Consider the following 18,759-nt stretch of genomic DNA (forward strand, 5'->3'; position numbering starts at 1 on the left):
GCAACAAAAAAAAAAGTTATTGGAGAACTTTGAGAGTACTGTAACCTATTCTGAAATTGACAAACAGTAGGTGACATTGCCTTGAAAAGGTAATGAAAGGAGATTAACTTCCAACTCTGGGTTGGCTTTGAATAGATTAAAGCAAAAGTGTTTCAAGTCTAGTTTTGGGAGAAGTAGAATATTTTAAAACTGATGAAGCCTGTCATTTCTTGGGATATTATGGTGTTAAAAATGACAGCATTTGACTGGAAAAATGGGTTAAGCTTGAACGACTGTTTATGGACGGGTCCACATATAACAGCTGACCTCTGCAGTTTAGAACAAAATTGTCTGCTAGTATTAGTGACACAGAGAAGTCATTTGGTGCAACTTAGAGAATAAGATAGAAACTATACAAGATTTTTATGGTTGGAAGATCCAACAGACCTTGGCAGTAGATTGTTGATGTATAGGTTTTGAGTTGTTTTAGAAAGGATGAATAGAGGGCTATATGTAGATAACTTACAGTTCATCAGCAATGATGATGAAATGGTAAATTTTTTCTTTGAAGCAAATAAGATAGTTGCACAGGCACATTCATATCTGAAGGGATGGATGCTTAATAATGGCTCCTTGCAAACTATAGCTAGAGCATATGGGATCAGTGCCAGAGAACAAGCAACTCATAAGGTCTTAGGTCTGAATTGGGACAAAGAGAAAGATACCTTGACATTAAATCCTATTACGAGCGCCTCAGTGGCGTATGGTCTTTGCCTGCCACCGAGGTGGCCGCGAGTTCGATTCTTGGGCATTCCATTGAGGTGTCAGAGAAGTGCATTTCTGGTGATAGAAATTCACTCTTGACATGGTTCAGAAGTCACGTAAAGCCATTGGTCCCGTTGCTGAATAACCACTGGTTCCATGCAATGTAAAAACACCATAGAAACAAACAAACAAACAATCTATTACGAGTACTTCTACCTGTTATTATTAGGCAATACTTGCAGAATTTGTGGAAGCAACAAACTGGATTGGGATGATCGACTTCCAGACCCATTACAGAAGCAATCAGCTGAGTTATCCAAAGACTTGAAGAAATGTCTTGATATCTCCTTTCCTAGGAATACTAGCCTTGGAGAGGGGGACTCCTTACACATATCCTTCTATGCCAGTAAGTCAGCATATGGTTGTGTAGCATATAGAGTTAAACGAAAACTCTTATTTAATGATGGCGAAGGCAAGAGTAGCACCCATTAAAGAACTAACTGTTCCAAAACTAGAGTTGATGTCATTGTTAAATTGATTCAAGAATCCTTCGGGAAGAATGAGTTTGTTGAACTGTTCATTTGGTTAGATATTAAAGTCGCCCTAAGTTGGCTAGTAACGAAAAGTGTTCTCTCTGTATTTGCGAAAAATAAAGTACAGGAAATAAACTTTTTAGTTCCAGAGGCGGTCTTGTCCTATGTGCCTACAGATGATAATCCCATTGACTGGTTGACATGTGGGAAAAGGACAGAAATTATTTGGATAGTTCTTTCTGGTGGAAGAGATCCCCTTGGTTAAAAAATTCCTCTTGGCCAATAGACAGGTCATGGTTGTCACTTGTACGGGGTAAGGAAGAGAGCATTTGGGTCAATAATGTAGGGGACAACCTGAATTGTTATACACTTGCTGAATTGGGAAAGATTCAGCACGGTTAAAAAGGCCTATAGGACCACAGCATGGATCCAACAATTTTTCATTAAGCGCAGGAGTTCAACCAATGGGAAAATTACTGGTAGACTGACCTTGGAAGAACTCCATGAGGCAAAGAATAAGACCATTGTCCTCATACAAAAGGAATTTATTCAAGAGGATTACAAAAGCTTGATGAAGGGGGCAAGAGAACCAAAACTAACTCTTGTACACCAGTTGAATCTTTACCTGGACAACAGGATAATAAGGTGTAAGGGTAGACTAGAACACACAGTTACCCAAAGTTGCTGAGTTTCCTATACTGTTGCTAAAGAGTTTCTATGTTACTCAGGTAATCAATAAAGAACATCATAATACTAATGCTCACATGGGTGTAAATGCAACTATGGCAAGTTCTAGGCAAGAGTTCTAGATCACAGAAATAAAGCAACTAACTAATAGTATATTACACCAATTTGTTATTTGTAGGAGAATGCAGGAGAATCTGTATAGGCCCAATTTGGTTACTCCATTACCTAGTTCAGGGTACAATGTAATCAACCTTTTAATAACACAGGCATGGACTACACTGGTGCATTATGGCTTAAGGAAAGTGAACAGAGCCCTAAGAAGGCTTATTTCATCTTATTTACTTGCCCGATAACCAGAGGCATACATGTGGAACTAGTTGACAACCAGTCTTGTAACTCATTCCTCATGAGTTTTAGAAAGTTATGCAGTAGAAGTGGTTTCCCAGTACTCGTGTTGAGTGACAACACCAGCATGTTTGTAGCGGCACTAGAATATCTTGGGACCATGGCGGAGAATCCCAGGGTAAAGGAACCTCTGTTAGATATACAGTGTAACTGGAAGTTTATTCTAGCAAGAGCACCATGGTTTGGTGCTATGTGGGAAAGGCTGATAGGACTTCATAAGTTATGCCTAAAAATAATCATAGGCCAAGCCTCACTCAGTTTTAAAGAACTGACCTGCGTATTGATGGAGTTGGAATGGATCATCAAACATAAACGATTAAGTTACATCCCCAGCGTTTTGAATCAGTTGGAAATTTTTACCCTTACCATTTGATTCATGGGAGAAAGCTTAATCACTTCCCAGAGAAGTAGTAAACTGGGAAAAGATCTTTGGCAACCCTACCAATGGACAGAGGGATTTCATGGAGAAAAGAGTCCTGTATGTGTCCAGGTTGTGTGACAACCTGTGAAAAAGATGGGAGAGAGAGTATTTAACAATGCTAAGAGAAACTCAACGAGTAGGAACGATGCATAGCTCTTGGCCTAGGATAGGGGAAATAATCCTCATTCATGATGAGGGGCCAAGGAGCAAGTGGAAGTTGGGCCAAGTGATCAAGTTACATATGGGGCGAGGAAAGATCCCAAAAGTGGCTACTGTAAGAATGGCCCACAGCCAGCTCATGAGACCTGTAATTAAGTTATACCCCCTAGAGCTGTGGCAGGATATAGAAGAAATTATTCCTGCGACAGTTGACACTCAGTCAAGCACCTGCCTGAGCTGAAGGACCGCTCAGATAGTTGCAGAACCAGAAAGGCATTGATAAGAACAGGACTTGTAAATAATGTAGATGTTGCAGTACCAAGGGACATCAGAGTGGATGAGAAAGAAAGAAAAAACTATTGAATATCAAGACCTGAAAATGGAAATAAGAAGGATATAGGATATGCCTGTGGAAATTGTACCGATAATCATAGGAACGCTAGACACCGTCTTACCTCAAGAATTTTTATTTCCAAATTCAGAACAATCTTCACTGTATAAAACCGCTTTTAAAAATAATAAAGGTAAAGGTATAAATCGATTTCATTGAAGTACTTAGATTTTATGTAGTAGGGTATTTTCAAGCATATCAAAAGTCAATATCTTACATTTTGAGGACTGCTTAGAATGACTAAAATGGCACTGGTACACGAGCCTCAGAACATCTTAGTTAAGAATCACAGCACAATTGTATATCCTGTAACACCTCCATGCTGTGTCCTGAAAGTGAGGAACAATACCGTTGCAACTAAAAAATAGATTATTCAACAACAAAAATCTATATACAAGGACCTACTCTGGAGAAACTACGAGGCAATACAATTAACACTACTCAAGAAATCAGTCCTGATTCCAAAAATTCGTCAAAGATAGACAAAAAACGAGGCTTGCACAAAGGATTTGTTTTGAGCAAACTGAAGGCTACTTTTTTCATTTCTAGCATGAACTTTTCTAGGTCTTGGTCGAGAAATTCTGGAGCTTCTTCAGGCTCTGCCAGCAAGGCTGGTATGATGCCCATGGAGAAAAGCAAGCCAAGTTTATTCTTGCTTCGGAATTCCTTCACGAGTTCCCCTTTGTCAAAATACATAGGCACATCAGCTCCCTCTAGCACTTCTTTATAAGACGAATAGTAAATGGTCATGAAATTATCGATGTTTGGTCTCCTGACGTCACCTGTAAGACTTGTATATAAAAAGTAATTCAAGTCACAGGCTAACGAAGCTTCACGACTTATCTGAAGATCCACTAACATAGGCTCAACAGGACGACCTTCATCATTATATCTGAAAAGAAATGTGCGGAATTATTGGAAGGCTTCAAATCATTACTGAAGCTTTCAACACACCTTAGAGGTTTACTGATATCGATAAAAACTAAGTCACCTAGATGGAAAACCATTTTTGAAAAAAAGACAAGACTTGCCAGGAAAGAGAAGAATGTAAAGGAATTTATTATGTTCAATTGTCAGTTGCACTTGATCTGTACCGGGAAACAAAGATTATGTACTACTGAACTGCATCTATTAGCAACGTGCTGATATTTGGCTACTCATTTCATAAGTTGTATCACCAAAAGAATGTAAATGAAAATCCCCTGGACTCCCATGTACTAGAGTAGATTCACTTCACCCGTGCATCTCATGCCTAGCGCCGTTCCTTACCAAGCTCCTGATTGGCTATTGATAAGCCAATCACAGGGCTGGAAACTTCCAGTCTCTTGAGGGTGTTCACATAGGCAGGATGCATGTTCCACCTCTCCTCTTTCAAAAGTTATAATTTTCATTACACCTCAGTTTTACCGATAAAAAAGTAGCGTTTCCCAATTGCATCACTAAACATCATGATGATATAAGAATTATGAAGAAAATCGTAATAAATAATAAAAAAGAATAATGAGAGGGATATAGGACTGACTAGCAAAAGAAAAATCAATGGGATGAATAAATTTCCTCCACTAGGTATCAATATCTAAGTAACGATTTTTTATATAGAGATATCCACTATAAGATATGAAAGGGTGATGGTGATAATGATAGTAACGATAATGAAGTCTTAATATTCTTTTTCCCCCATAAGACTTCTTCGTATCGAGGGGTCGTGCTCATGACGATGACGTCATCGAGTGATCACGTGAGCAACACCTGACTACACGAAGATAAGAGAGAGAGAGAGATTAATATTCTTAATCTTTTGCTTGATATTTTCATATTGATAGCCCTGTCTATCATTTTTTTTTTTTTTTTTTTTGTAGCATTGTCTTCCATGACATTTAAAGCCACGAAACTGTATGATACACAAGATGACAAATGATGAATGCACTGCGATTTCATGTAATGAATGAAAGAATATATTTTATACTAAGAATTTTATGTTTGTTTCACTATAAATATTTTAGCATTAGTTTACTGAAGTACATATTTCTTATATCATTATAATCCTTAAGTTATTAGCTTGACGATGTTCATTGATGAAACTGGGAAACGTTCCTTTTCTGCAGGTAAAACTGAGGTATAATTAAAATTATAATGTTTGAAAGATGTTGGAACATACATGTTGCCTACGTGAACTCTCTCGAGAGACTGAGAATTTCCAGCCCTGTGATTGGCATAGATTACAGAGACATTTGATATGATTATGCATTTTGCAAAATTGAGAGTTCTAATGGGTTTTACATAAACAGCCTTATATAACTAAATGTTACAATCACAGTACATTGTAGGCAATCTCTAACATTTGCTCTTAAGAGTTGCAAATAAATGTTCTTGCATATCGTACTTTAAGAATTCAAGTATAAAATTTTGCATACAAGAACTAAAGTCACAAGCTGAAACAGCTCTGAAATCTTATTGGTTATTCTAACAACTGTTTCTCAGTTCCAGAGGAAAACCTTATTTTCTATTTTTACTTGATTGCAGTATGGTCCATAGCAGAAAGGTAAACAAAAATGAAGATAGATTAAGGAAATCAACAAGGCCCAAAAATCTACGACAAAACTATATAATGAGAAACCCTAGGTATATTTAGTAGAAAATTACTGTAGCATATACCTTACCTGAACAGAACATTGTTATTCCAGCAATCACCGTGGCAAATGCTGGTATATTTCTCACTCTGGGTACCAGTAGAGCAAACTTCCGGAACTTCTTCTTTGAAGTTTCTCAGCCACTCAACGCTGCTCTCATATCCGCCAATTGCCTCCAACATCGTTATACCCGTGTCAACATTAGATTTCATAAATGATTCAAAGACAGGTGCAAAATCAGGTGAAAATAAATATTCGTCTGAGATGAAGTCAAATTTCGACGATAAGGATTCCCCTTCCTTTAATTTCTTCAGAAGCAGATAAGAAGCACTGTGCAGCCTTGCAAGCTCAGACAAAACAAGAGATGCATGATCATAGTCCATTCCTTTTCTCCTGTCAAACATTTTGAAGTCCCTCGCTCTAAGATCCTCTAGGTACAGTTGCTCCTTCCCATTTTCTAAAGAAACAAAGAAGCACTTTGGAACCCGAAGGACCTCTTGACCAGCCGAAATAAGCACTTCATTCAGCACTGGTACAATCTCTTGGTAAAATCTTCCTTCCTTTGCAAAGATAACTGGTGAAAAGTCGGGGCCACCTTGGGGAGCCCTACAGGCATTTAGCTTGACGACATAACTAACTTCATGTTGGACACCACTCTTGGTATATTTGACCTCCACGCTTGTCACCACACAGGCATAGTTGTCCCCACGCTTGGTGAAATCGACTACCTTCCAGGATCTCAAGAGAGCTTCACTACCCTTGTCTGCTTTCAGTGCTTCCCTGACATAACCTTCAGTTATTAGGCTCTGTGGTATTAATGCTTGTTCCTTAGTCGACTCCACTGGAAATTGATAAGGAATGTTAATTTTCTATTGCCACTTATACTTTTGGGATATAGATATATGGCTGAATTCTTGAAAAAATTTGTATGAACAAAATACTTGCAGATGAAAGTTTAATTTCTCATTTCTATACTCCCCTATTCAACAAAATAGATAAAGTTGTCATGTTTTTTTTTAACGGGGTTTCACATATGTAGATTTATTTGCAAGGGAATGCCTATCCTCTCACATCTCTTGTCCTAATAATTCTAATAAATCTCTAAACTTGTTAAGATTGTAAGTTTAATTCTCCAATCCACGAAAGTAAAAAAAAAAAAGATCAAATTTTTATGAACTTTAAAGATAGGATTTTTCTTTTAATGAAAATATATTGAAATTTGAAGTATAACTTCTGCATTGCGGAAGATTTGTTAATATTTACAGAATTACGTGGTTGAGGAAACAATTTCCAAGGAAGGAATACAATCACGACTCTTTCCCTCTCACCTCTGCCAGTCTCTTCACGCCTGGGATGGACATTGGCATTAGATTTCCCCTTCCATTTGCTTCAGATTCAGGAAGATTAACACAAGCAGTAGAGAACCTCATACATTCATGTGCATTTTAAGTCTTTAACATTCTACAATAGCCACAACCAAATCTTAATCAAAATACCTAGTTCTGGCTCTCCAAGGCTTTTTATCTTTGAATCTTCATCCTTAGTTAACACGTTATCATTGTAGGTAGTACGCCTATAGTCAAAATGTAGATATAAAAGAGGGTTGAAACCGCAATTTCCATCCCTAATAATGCAATGTTGATGTGACCTTTGTGATATACGAAGCAGTGGAAGCTGTGAAAATTTCTGCTCAGAAGATTAATCCATTATTCAACTGGATTTTCCTCTGCAATGACACCCTCTCAGGAAAAAACATTTAATGGGAAAAAAATTCTGTAAAATGCAGACCAACCGTATGACCAAAGTATAACCATCATCTGTGCCAGGTACGATGAGAACAATAAAAGAAAGTTGTGGAAAAGGACAACGCTTAAGCTTGATGGTAGCATAGTAATGTACCACTGTCTCGAGACTACTTACATTCATAATGAACCGCAGCTTCATCTTTTAGTTTTCAGCAAAGAAAGTCAGTTTGACATCATCTTGTAATTAGACATGCTCCACAAACAAAGAAGCCTAAATTTTAGCCTTTAAAAACACTAAGGTGACTCATATTACCATTTTCCGTTTAAGAGACCATTAACAATCATTCCCAGACATAAAGGGGAAATTTTTTTGAATAACGAAAAAACATACTTGCGAACGGATGCAATAATATTCCAGTTGACAGAGCTACGACGAACGTGACTGGAGGAGGACCGCCAGTTTCTGATGCCCCAAAGTTATCGATGATAGCTGAAAGGAATAATAGATAAGCAGTTGCTTACAAGGTTGTATATGAAATCTTCAATTACAAAATTAGTAAATCTATAAAAGAAATGGGCACTCAACTATCAGTGTCAGGGACATAATTAAGGCAGCAGAGTACCAAAATCAATGACTCTGGTACTCTTTGCTTCTTTGCTGCTTGTATATTTGTTTGCGCATGTTGGCGTCATGCATGTGAAAAATTTCACACACTGGATACAGAATACAGTACTTTATAATCAAATATATTGGCTTTTGCACCTAAGCAAAATTAAAAAATCAATCCAAAGTACTCTTTATTGTAAATAACTAAAATGTAAATATGCAACTAATAACTCCAAAGGATCAATCCAGACTTAAACTTCCAGAACTTCTTATGATGAGCTCAAAGATGATAAGCAAGTAGGTAATGGGGAATGTTAGCATTGAGCATGCAGAGATCAATAAATGGTTCATAAACAACGGTATTCAGACCTCAAGTGGTAGATAACGAAATCAGTTGATATGACGATCTCAAAAAATGGTTCATAAGTGACAGGTAATGGAGGTAAAAGGAGTACAAACCTCAGTCACTGGTACATAAAGGGCATGTGATAGAGGAGTCACTGGTACATGAAGGGCATGTGATAGAGTAGTCACTGGTACATAAAGGGTATGTGATAGAGGAGTCACTGGTACATAAAGGGTATGTGACAGAGGAGTCACTGGTACATAAAGAGCATGTGACAGAGGATTCACTGGTACATAAAGGGTATGTGATAGAGGGCACTGGTATGGCAATCTCAGTCTGCGGCCGCCCAATGAAAGGTAATAGAATCAATGAAATATCAAGACGGATAAGATGGGAGCCTCCTTTCCCCGTGATTGTGTCTGGAAGAATTCGTTGCTTATCCCAAGCTCCCATGTGATAAAAATGAACCGTATTTTCTGATGACTCCTTTCAACCATTCTGTGGCCTGGTTATCCAACTTGGTTAAGATGAAACCTTCATTTTTCCCTAAGATTACACCTGGAAAGAGAGTGTGACCACTTGCAAAGTTGTCCTTTATGATCAACTGTGTACAGTGTCTCAGATCTTGTGTTTGAGATCAAAGGATTCTTTACAAAGGACCAATTGTTCAAAGAACAATGTAAGACCATTAAGCTATAGAACCATACGGAAACAAAAACGAAAATGGCAGTGAAATGGAAATGTGTATTAAAACGTGGTATCTAAACTTACATTATTAAGGTCGGCCAACTTGGAAGATGGGGGATGATGTAGCCTCATATATAATAGCAGAAACATTTAGATTTTTTCGTAATATATAGGCTGACGGGACAAGCCACCTATAATCATATTTAGCCCAAGTCCATTTCACAAAAGCTTGTTAGTTTCAAGGAAAATGGAGACGAGAAGAAAATTCCGAAATTTAGCGGTAAAGGGAAAACCTGACATGGATAGAATCTGAACCGACTTGGCTCTTCGAAGCATAATGACTCAAATACATAGAAGTTAAGATTGAGGTTATATTAGTGGAGTCCGGTAAGTATGATCCCAAACTGTAACCAAGTACCGAACCTTCCCTGGAAAAGCGGAACGTCCTATCTTAAAAACTAACCATAGAAACCTTCTTGAAAGCCATCTCATTATGATTTCCACACCAACATCATAATCTGGTCGTTTCGTTGCACTAACATAACCAAACCTAGTGGCATGGTAAATAAAAAATGAAAAATAAAAACTTTTGCGTCCGGTAAATGATTTATTGGAGGAAAGTTAAAATTAATGAAAAAAGGTTAAATAATGTAAAGCTCGCAGATGTGACCTTGTAGACCCCAGCCGTTAAAGTACAAAATCTTATCAGCTCAGAAAATAATCCTGACTTAAACGTGGCAAGAACTGAGGGATTATTATCTTTATTAACATTTTCTACAGCTGCAATAATGTAGCATTTCGAGAGTTACTCCAGGTATGTCTTGCCTTCTTAAAGTGACTTAGTTCAGTGGCTGCAAACATCTTGACTCATTAATTCCAGAGATGTTTCAAATACGTCTCGAAGCATTTGTCAGCTGTCATTTTGAGTCCGAACGTACTGTTTATGTCTTTCGGCTCCTCTACAAAGGCAATAAAAATTTCTAAACCATTCTGCTTTTTGCCTTTGAATATTACGCTTGTAAGTGTTTCCATTCAAGAGATTTTTGGCTGTCACATAATCACGAACGGGATGTATTCGGAATTCCTCGATGAGATTACTTCCATTATTTGTATTTTAGGATCACCAATATCTAACTGCCGCATATTCCTGATGTTATATTGTTAACTGGTTTACGTAAAAATTTCTCCATTTTGTCCCGGGGTATTTTGCATTTGCTGTTACATTTTCAGTCTCTTGCATTACACTTGGTTGGCTTTATTCTGATTCTCACAGCGAACATTTGCACTTTTTAGTTACGGTACGTAATTGGTCTTTATAGGAACTGACACACACACACACACACACAGAGAGAGAGAGAGAGAGAGAGAGAGAGAGAGAGAGAGAGAGAGAGAGCAGTTGCATGCGCTATTATGATGATAAAAAAGATTTAAAGCTGACACTGAATATGAGAGGCGAAAATATTCAAAAAAGAATAAAAAACAGATAAAGTTTTTTAAAGTTTTATTCATATAACTCCCACTGGAAAATTTTTCAGAAAGAGGTTTAAATAATGGATTATGTAGACAACAAGGTTAAGAATAAGAATCATATACAAACATTACTGAGGATACAAAAAATACATTCATAATAATAATAATAAAGAGAAAAGTGGAAGAAAGATATCACTGCATTTATTTGATATAGAAAACCAAACAGTTTACGATATGAAAATTCATTCAAATCTTGTCTCGTGTCTATTTAGGGGGAGCGCCCCCCTTTGGAAGGGGTTATTGAAAAATTGTCCCTGATGGGAAGTTGCTGCAAGAAGTTTCATAAGTTCTTTATTATTCATTTTTTTCTGGATGTTTTCCCAATTTTTAGATGTGTTGCTTTAAATCCACAAGGCTCCATTAGTTTCCAACTAAATTTTAAAAACTACACCAATAAATACTCACAGAGAGATCTATCAGAAACTGTAGTCAGAATTAAAAGAAAAAAAATTATTTTTATCAATGAAAAAAATTTTTTACTGTGATATTAAATTCTAAAATTAATCAAAATTCAATACATGAATAATTTTCAAATGTGTCGACAATTTCTGATGTAAAATTTATCAAGGATTCTTATGGTTTTTGAATTTTGAAAATCTGACAACAAATTAGAAAGCCTTGTTGTTTTAAAGTTACTCATATACCGTAATACTTAATTTTGAGATAAGTGGTTAAGTTTACGTAACGAAATTTCAAGTGTTAATGTATGAAGCTTCTTCCTCCTTCTCGGAGCTCTTGTTTGTTTTTCCAACTTTAACTGTGTTTGTCTTTATACTAACCTTGCACGGCTCATCTGCCGACTCCCAAACCATTTTACGTGAACAGCAACACAAAAAAAAAAAAAAAAAAAAAAAAAAAAAACGGGAAAATAAATATTGCTTAGCTGGGCTTGAGAATCCACGAGTGATGTAAGGTTACGCGTGCAAGTTTATTGGGTGACTGAGGTATCTGCCAGATACCTCAAAAGTACCTTAGATTGAGCCCAAGATTACCCTGTTTGCTTCAAAATTACCCTATATTTCCCAAAGATATATATATATAATATATATATATATATATATATATATATATATATATATATATATATATATATATATATATATATATATATGAAAAATAGAAAAATAGTAAATGTTTAATACTGTCTCGGCGTGTGCATTCATCCATGATCAAAGAAAAGCCATTGTTCCTCAGTAGGTTATGCAAATCATCCTGCTCTTTCCCGCCTAACACATGCTTCACAACCGCTTTGTATTTTGTCTTACCACATTTTGGTTTTTTAACAACTTCCGAGTCAGGGCATATTGCCTATATCACAGAAACTAACCGATCAGCATCTGTGAAAGGCAGGTCAAGTTCACTGATGACCCCTGTTAGCCTCATTTCACCTTCTTTTACAAGCTTTTCTGTATATAAATGAGGGATGAGCAGCAGCATAATGTAATTTTGTTAAAATTACCCTAGAATTAGGGATTTTTCAAAACTTTTACCCTGCTACCCTGATTAAAGTTAAGCTAGACCTGTCTTGCTCTAATGAGACTTACCCTAAAGCGTGTGTACAATACACCATAATTTGCTCTCCCTAGGGCTTCGGTGGTAGAAAAATACACCGAGACTGCTTTACTGATTAAAGTTAAGCTAGACCTGTCTTGCTCTAATGAGACTTACCCTAAAGCGTGTGTACAATACACCATAATTTGCTTTCCCTAGGGCTTCGGTGGTAGAAAAATACACCGAGACTGCTTTACCGTTGGTGTACACAGTAGTGTGTTTGACGAGGAAGTCTCAGTCAGACTTAAGACTTGTTTGTAGTGAGATGTCGCAGGCCAGGCACCTATACACTGTTTTTTATTCCATCTGTCCACCCGCCTGTGGTGTTTGCGTATGGTAACACTGCGTCCCAGGCTTTTGATATTAAAGTTCAGCTTACATTCAACAATAATAATAACATCTTATTTCGAATAATAACGGTGTAATTCGCATACAGTAAATTATTAAATCACTTTTCAGTTGCAAATGTACACCCAGATATCCTTTTATTTACCTAAAACTTACACATAGCGTAACTATCTAAAGCCAGGGACGCAGTGTTGCCATACGCAAACACCACAGGCGGGTGGACAGATGGAATAAAAACAGAGTATAGTTGCTGCAGCTGCGGCATTAGTCGTAATGAAGGATTTGAAGAAAAAAAAGAGAAAGAGAAGTGTGTGGATCATAAAAAATGGATAGCCAGTCGAAATGAAGAAAAAGCACATGTAAAGCTTTTAAGAGAATTGGTTGATGAAGAAGCAGTATCCTATACGAACTTTCTACGTCTGTGCACTGAAGATTATGATTATTTGTTGGAGAAAGTGACCCCTAAAATTAAAAGACAAGACACTCATCTCAGATAAGCAATACCCCCTTCAGATTGTGCCACTTTCGTGTGATCTCTGATTCAGGAATATTCAATGTCTTTGCTATTTCTTTTGTAGCACTTACCTTCCTTTTTTTATTATGGTAATGCACCAACGACACATTCCGGAGTTATGGGAACCTTTCATATTGCTGTATTAGTGACATTGTCTTGTCACTGTCCCATTTCCATTTTTCACTGGACGTCATTTTACCCACGTTGTACAGCAGTTCTTTCCCTAGATCGAAAAAAAAAATCTATTTAAGTTCACAAATATGTCTAGAGCAGTCCAGGCACATGCTCTAAACCTCGTGTCCACTACAACACTAGCTAGACTATAATTTCGGGGATTAAGTCTACCTAGAGCACTCTCACTGCTGTTTACACTATTTAGAGAGTTCTAGCTAGAGTAAATCTAGCTAAAATATCTACAGTGTACACGTACCTAGAAAATTTTGAAATTACCCTAAAACAGGGTAATTACCCTGTACCTGACAGCACTGGCATCTGATACTAATGTTGTGTATGCTTCCTAGCTTTTGTTGTAAGCCTTGATTGGCAACGGAATGGAAAAATAACGTAAAAAACGTTGATTATCTATGTCTAATTTATGTAAAATGAAACACAACGAAAGGATATCGTGATATCAGGATTATCTTTCATTGCAAATACTTTCATTAAAAAGGCTTTTACTTATTTATAGGTTAGATAAAGTTTTAATACTTACGTCTGGCAACAGCACACATACAGGGTGCCAAAAAAGATTTAAAACAGAAAATCGACCTTTGCACCCCAAACCAACCCCCAGCAGGGGAGGGGCTCCCCTTATGTCCCTATCATCCGGTAACGTTTTAAACAGTTCTGAAGCCTGTGAAATGTTTTAATAGATCCGGTTTACCATGACTCTTGGCCACAGTGATAGCAGATAGATAGATAAACGTAAGGTAAACCCGGTTGAGGGAATGAATGTCATCGTGATTTCCAGAACCTCACTGTAACAGTGACTCGTAAGTTTTCTGCAGACATTCAAGGGAATGGATTGTCGTTATTATTATCATCACGAGACGCCAAGACATAAATGCGTTTGTCACATACTGACTCAAGATTCAGCCATGATCTTGACTAGAGAACTGTAAATTGATGACTATGGTTTCGTCGCGGTAATCTGCTTTTATTGAATTTTTATGTTTCATAGAACAATACAACTGTTTATATATCTATATATATATATATATATATATATATATATATATATATTATATATATATATATATATATATATATATATATATATATATATAGTGTATATATATGTATAATATATATGTATATATATATATATATATATATATATATATATATATATATATATATATATATATATATATATATATATATATATATATATATATATATATATATATATATATATGGCATTCAGTGTGTGTGTTTAGCGTCAACTGTCTACATAAAAAGCGTCAAAAAATACCTGATTTGAACTTCTTTCAGGCAATGAGCCCATTGTCTATAAACTCGTCAAAAACAGACAGAAACAGAGATTTGCACAAAGGATTTTTATCCAACTTCTGCAGGGCTGCTCTTCGAGTTTCCTCCATGTACTTCTTCCAGTCCGTATTTTTGGAGACAGGGACATCTTCTCGTTCTCTTAGTAAAACTGGTATGACGCCTAGGGCAAAGAGTATTCCGACTTTGTATTTACTTCTGCATTCATCAAAGAGTTCGATGTCACTGAAGTGCATTGGTACCTTTAACCCGTCGAGCACTGCCTTGTATGACGAATGGTAATTGGATAAAATATGGTGGAGGTTCGGTGTCCTGATGTCCCCAGTGACACTTGTGTACAAGAAGTAATTCAAGTCACACGCCAGGGAAGACTCACGGCATAGCTGGAGATCCAATAACATGACTTCTAAAGGGCAGCCTTCGTCATTATACCTGGAATGAGATGCGAGTCCTTGGAGGTTGGTCCGCTGTAGTTTAATTCATAATGACCTAAAACAACCTAGCGGCTGAATTTCCAGGACTGATCCTAGTTATGCCTTTCGGTCAACCCCATTTTTCCAGTATTACTGATGGCAAAGATTTTGTCAATTAAGGAAAAAAGATATAGCTTAATACCCGCCCTTATGCGAGTAAAATAAAAAGAGAGGTCCTCTGGCTGCCCTCACTATCCTTTTTCCTTGAATTATTACAGTGCAAAAATCCTGAGCCTAGCCATCATACAAGAGCGCGTCACTTTATAGGCCGGGTCTAGGCATTTTCCTACCCTTAATGATTTTTCTATGGTCTGTTCAATTAACTGTACACATAAAATGTAAGAATATCATAGTATAAATGCTACAAATATCAAAATATAACTAACTATAGAGACGCTAAGCATTGTGTTGTGTAGTAATATTTGACAGCGAGCGGACTAGAAAATCGATAATAAAGAAACAACAACTTTGTCCCTGGGACTGTCATTCTTTTGGTGTATCGAAGAATAAAATTACAATAAAATAATTAGCTTCTTTTACTAAATAGTTGACTGTAATCTTATATTTTCACCCCAGATAAAAATCACTTGGATAAAGTTCAATCCATAGTTAAACAGAATTCAGTTGTCACATACCAGAATGTCAAAATTCCTTTTTGGAAAACCCTTAGAAAAAGTTGTGTAAAGAATATTCAAATAATGGTCAAAAGTATCAAACTGTGTAAATTAGAACAGATCACTTTGAGTCAAATTAACTTGATTATTTACCTAAAGAGAAGGTTATTGTTCCAGCAATCACCGTGGCAGATGGCTGAAAACTTCTTGCTCTGCATGCCAGTGGTAAGGACATCACTAACTTCGGGTTTAAATCTCTCCAACCAACCAACAGCAGTGTTGTAGCCACCAATTTTCTCTAGAATTTCGATACCGCTGTCAATTTTACTGTGAAGTACTGCTATGACCTTCTCTTTAGAGTCTTCAGTAAAGTTTAAGAAATCTTTTGTCAAAAAGTCATACTTTGTAGATACTGTTTCACCTTCTGGCAATTTTTTCTTCAAAAGATAAGAAGCACTATGTAATCTGGCGAGCTCCTCCAAAACTAAAGTGACGTGATCCATGCTTATTCCTTCTCGTACATCAAACATTTTGTAGCCTTGTACTCTCAAGTCAGCAAAATACATTTGTTCTTTTCCCTTTTCAGTGATTACTAGGAAGCACTTGGGAAAGTGGAGAAGTTCATGGCCTGCGGATTTTAGTATCACATTCAGTGCTGGGACTATCTCTTGGTAAAACCCTCCTTCCTTGGCAAAGAGATTCGGTGTGAAATCTGGGAAGCCTTTTCTGTTCCTACAGGCATTTAATTTTACAATGTAAGAGACTTTGTAGTCACCTCCATTTGCTAAAGTATATTTGACTTCCACACTCGTGACAACACAGGCATAGTTATCTCCGGGCTTGGTGAAGTCAACAACTTTCCAGGACTTTAGGAGCGCATCACTCCCTTTGTCAGTTTTGAGGACTCTCTCGATGTGGTCTACAGTGATAAGACTCTGTGGAGCAATGCTCTTCGTCTCGGGAGATGCCACTGAAAACAAATTCAGTTTTCATTAGTCTCCCAGCTGTGTCCAGCTCTTGGTTGACTGAAGGTAATCCATAAGCCAATAAGTTGATTAGCGCCATCCGAGGGCGTCAAACTCTATTGTCATTGTTTGACAGCTAACTGTATTTGTAATTCAAAATAAGAACACTGGCACTTGAGAGTCACAGCTGAAGATTAGTAAAGCAGTTAACATATCCGTGTGTAAGATAAAGAAAATATTGTTTTCCATTTGAAAAACTACACTGATTTTATATGTTGACTCTATACTCAAAAAATTGCTTTCCTTTAACATCAAGCAGAATTACTTTGGATAGTGTACGCATAACATACATATATAATTAACTATAGCGATAGACATAATGTATAAAATACACAATTTACTCCAGAATATAATAGTGTAATGATGCTTAGATCATGTTATCCATACATTCTAAGTATCATTTATATAGGAATATCAAACAAATCTTTTCAAGCTACAGAAATTAGACATCCTGATTCATATGGAATGAATGCAATCTTTGCTATTACAGTATCTGGTTTGTTCCTCAATTTTACCACAATCGCATATATATAGGCTATAAGGCAGACGTTCACCAATTCAAGTTACTGCCAGAATAATCCATCTGTACTCTGGATTCAATATATGATCCCGTAATGACCCTCTTCAGAGGCACATTCATGAACATGCTCATTGTTCTAGAACATTGTTTCGCCACTCCCTGTGACATAGAAGTTCCGTGACAGGATCCAGGTCAATAGGGTCAACACTCGTGGCTACATGAGCCACCCAGATTTCCAAGACCCAAACACCTTTCCGTTCTTCGCGAGAACTAAAGATTACAAAATAACCTGGTATGCGCTGGCAAGTGTTCATCTGTTCTCAAGATTTCTCTGACACATCAACACTGTTTGGACATTCCATCAAATATCTTATATTATCTACTACTAGGAATTGTTCTATAGGAGTTGTCAACATATTTATATATATGTGTGTGTGTATGTGCCATTTTTACCAGATACATATGTAATTGCAATAACAACAATGCCCTCTTAACTTCTCGAATTCTTTTCGCTTTATCAGATACACTTGTCACTACAGAGCCTTAAGATCCACAAGAAATATAACGAAATTATGATGACCTGTAGCCGGTCATTTTAACGTGAGCACTGGAAGTAACGTGGCAACACCAACTAAATCTTCTCAACCAACCTCCCTTTCCACGTCCATCTCCTCCTTCGCCTCCTCACAACCTTCTCTTCCTTGTCCCTCGTCATCCTCATCCTTAGCCCCTCCTCATCAACCTTCATCCCCTCTCCCTCTTGTCCTCCTCCCCCTCCTCATCCTCAACGCCTTTCCTTTCCACCCCTAGTCTCAGACGCAAATGAATCTCCACCTCTACCCAAATATTGAGCGCTACCAGACGAAATAAGGACCTCATAGACTGCAATTGTTGCCTTCGAGGTGACCAACAAAAAAGCAAGAACATTTTCAGAATAATCTCAGAAAATTTCATTTTTAATTATGTCATTTTCACTGTTTCTATCTTTGAGTACTGTTTACTGCACGACAACGAATTCTCAGGAGATTAATGTAAATAAAAGAATTCATCCAATGTATCAAGTCACTGAGTGGATCTTTTGTCATAAGCTTAAAAAGTAATCGCTATTCAGCAATGACCTATTTCATTTGCATCACAATTACTTACTTATTGAGGAGCAATTCAGACGCTCTGTATAAGACACCAGCGGGAAGCTCTGACGTCAGGCACAACCAGTAACACGGTAACTCTATCACCAACTCGAGTTCAGGGCTGAGTGGCTTTAGAAATCACTCAGAGACCATCAAGCCCTCGTGATATGTTATCTTTCAGATCATAAAC

At 37.1% G+C, this 18,759-nt stretch overlaps 2 protein-coding genes across 4 annotated transcripts; both read right to left on the reverse strand.

The window, feature by feature from the left end:
* Positions 1 to 3,400: 3,400 nt before the first annotated feature.
* On the reverse strand, positions 3,401 to 18,716 carry LOC135225833 (uncharacterized). Of its 3 annotated transcripts, XM_064265363.1 has the most exons (5): positions 18,586 to 18,693; positions 13,370 to 13,521; positions 8,107 to 8,205; positions 6,001 to 6,811; positions 3,401 to 4,232 (listed from the first exon to the last, which is right to left on the reverse strand). In XM_064265363.1, coding segments are annotated over exons 3-5 (1,263 nt in total). In that variant the 5' UTR covers positions 8,108 to 8,205; positions 13,370 to 13,521; positions 18,586 to 18,693; the 3' UTR covers positions 3,401 to 3,781. The 3 variants fall into 3 exon arrangements, with proteins under 3 accessions (XP_064121433.1, XP_064121432.1, XP_064121434.1); XM_064265362.1 differs by lacking the exon at positions 13,370 to 13,521 and having other exon boundaries at positions 18,586 to 18,716; XM_064265364.1 differs by lacking the exons at positions 13,370 to 13,521; positions 18,586 to 18,693 and adding an exon at positions 13,729 to 14,199.
* LOC135225348 (uncharacterized) lies at positions 14,789 to 17,571 on the reverse strand. Its single transcript, XM_064264681.1, has 3 exons — positions 17,487 to 17,571; positions 16,048 to 16,864; positions 14,789 to 15,239 (listed from the first exon to the last, which is right to left on the reverse strand). Exons 1-3 carry the CDS (start codon positions 17,569 to 17,571, stop codon positions 14,789 to 14,791), a joined length of 1,353 nt encoding a protein of 450 aa, XP_064120751.1.
* Positions 18,717 to 18,759: the final 43 nt, after the last annotated feature.

This window comes from Macrobrachium nipponense, chromosome 13 (assembly GCF_015104395.2).
Source record: "Macrobrachium nipponense isolate FS-2020 chromosome 13, ASM1510439v2, whole genome shotgun sequence".
Classification (NCBI taxonomy): Eukaryota; Metazoa; Arthropoda; class Malacostraca; order Decapoda; family Palaemonidae; genus Macrobrachium; species Macrobrachium nipponense.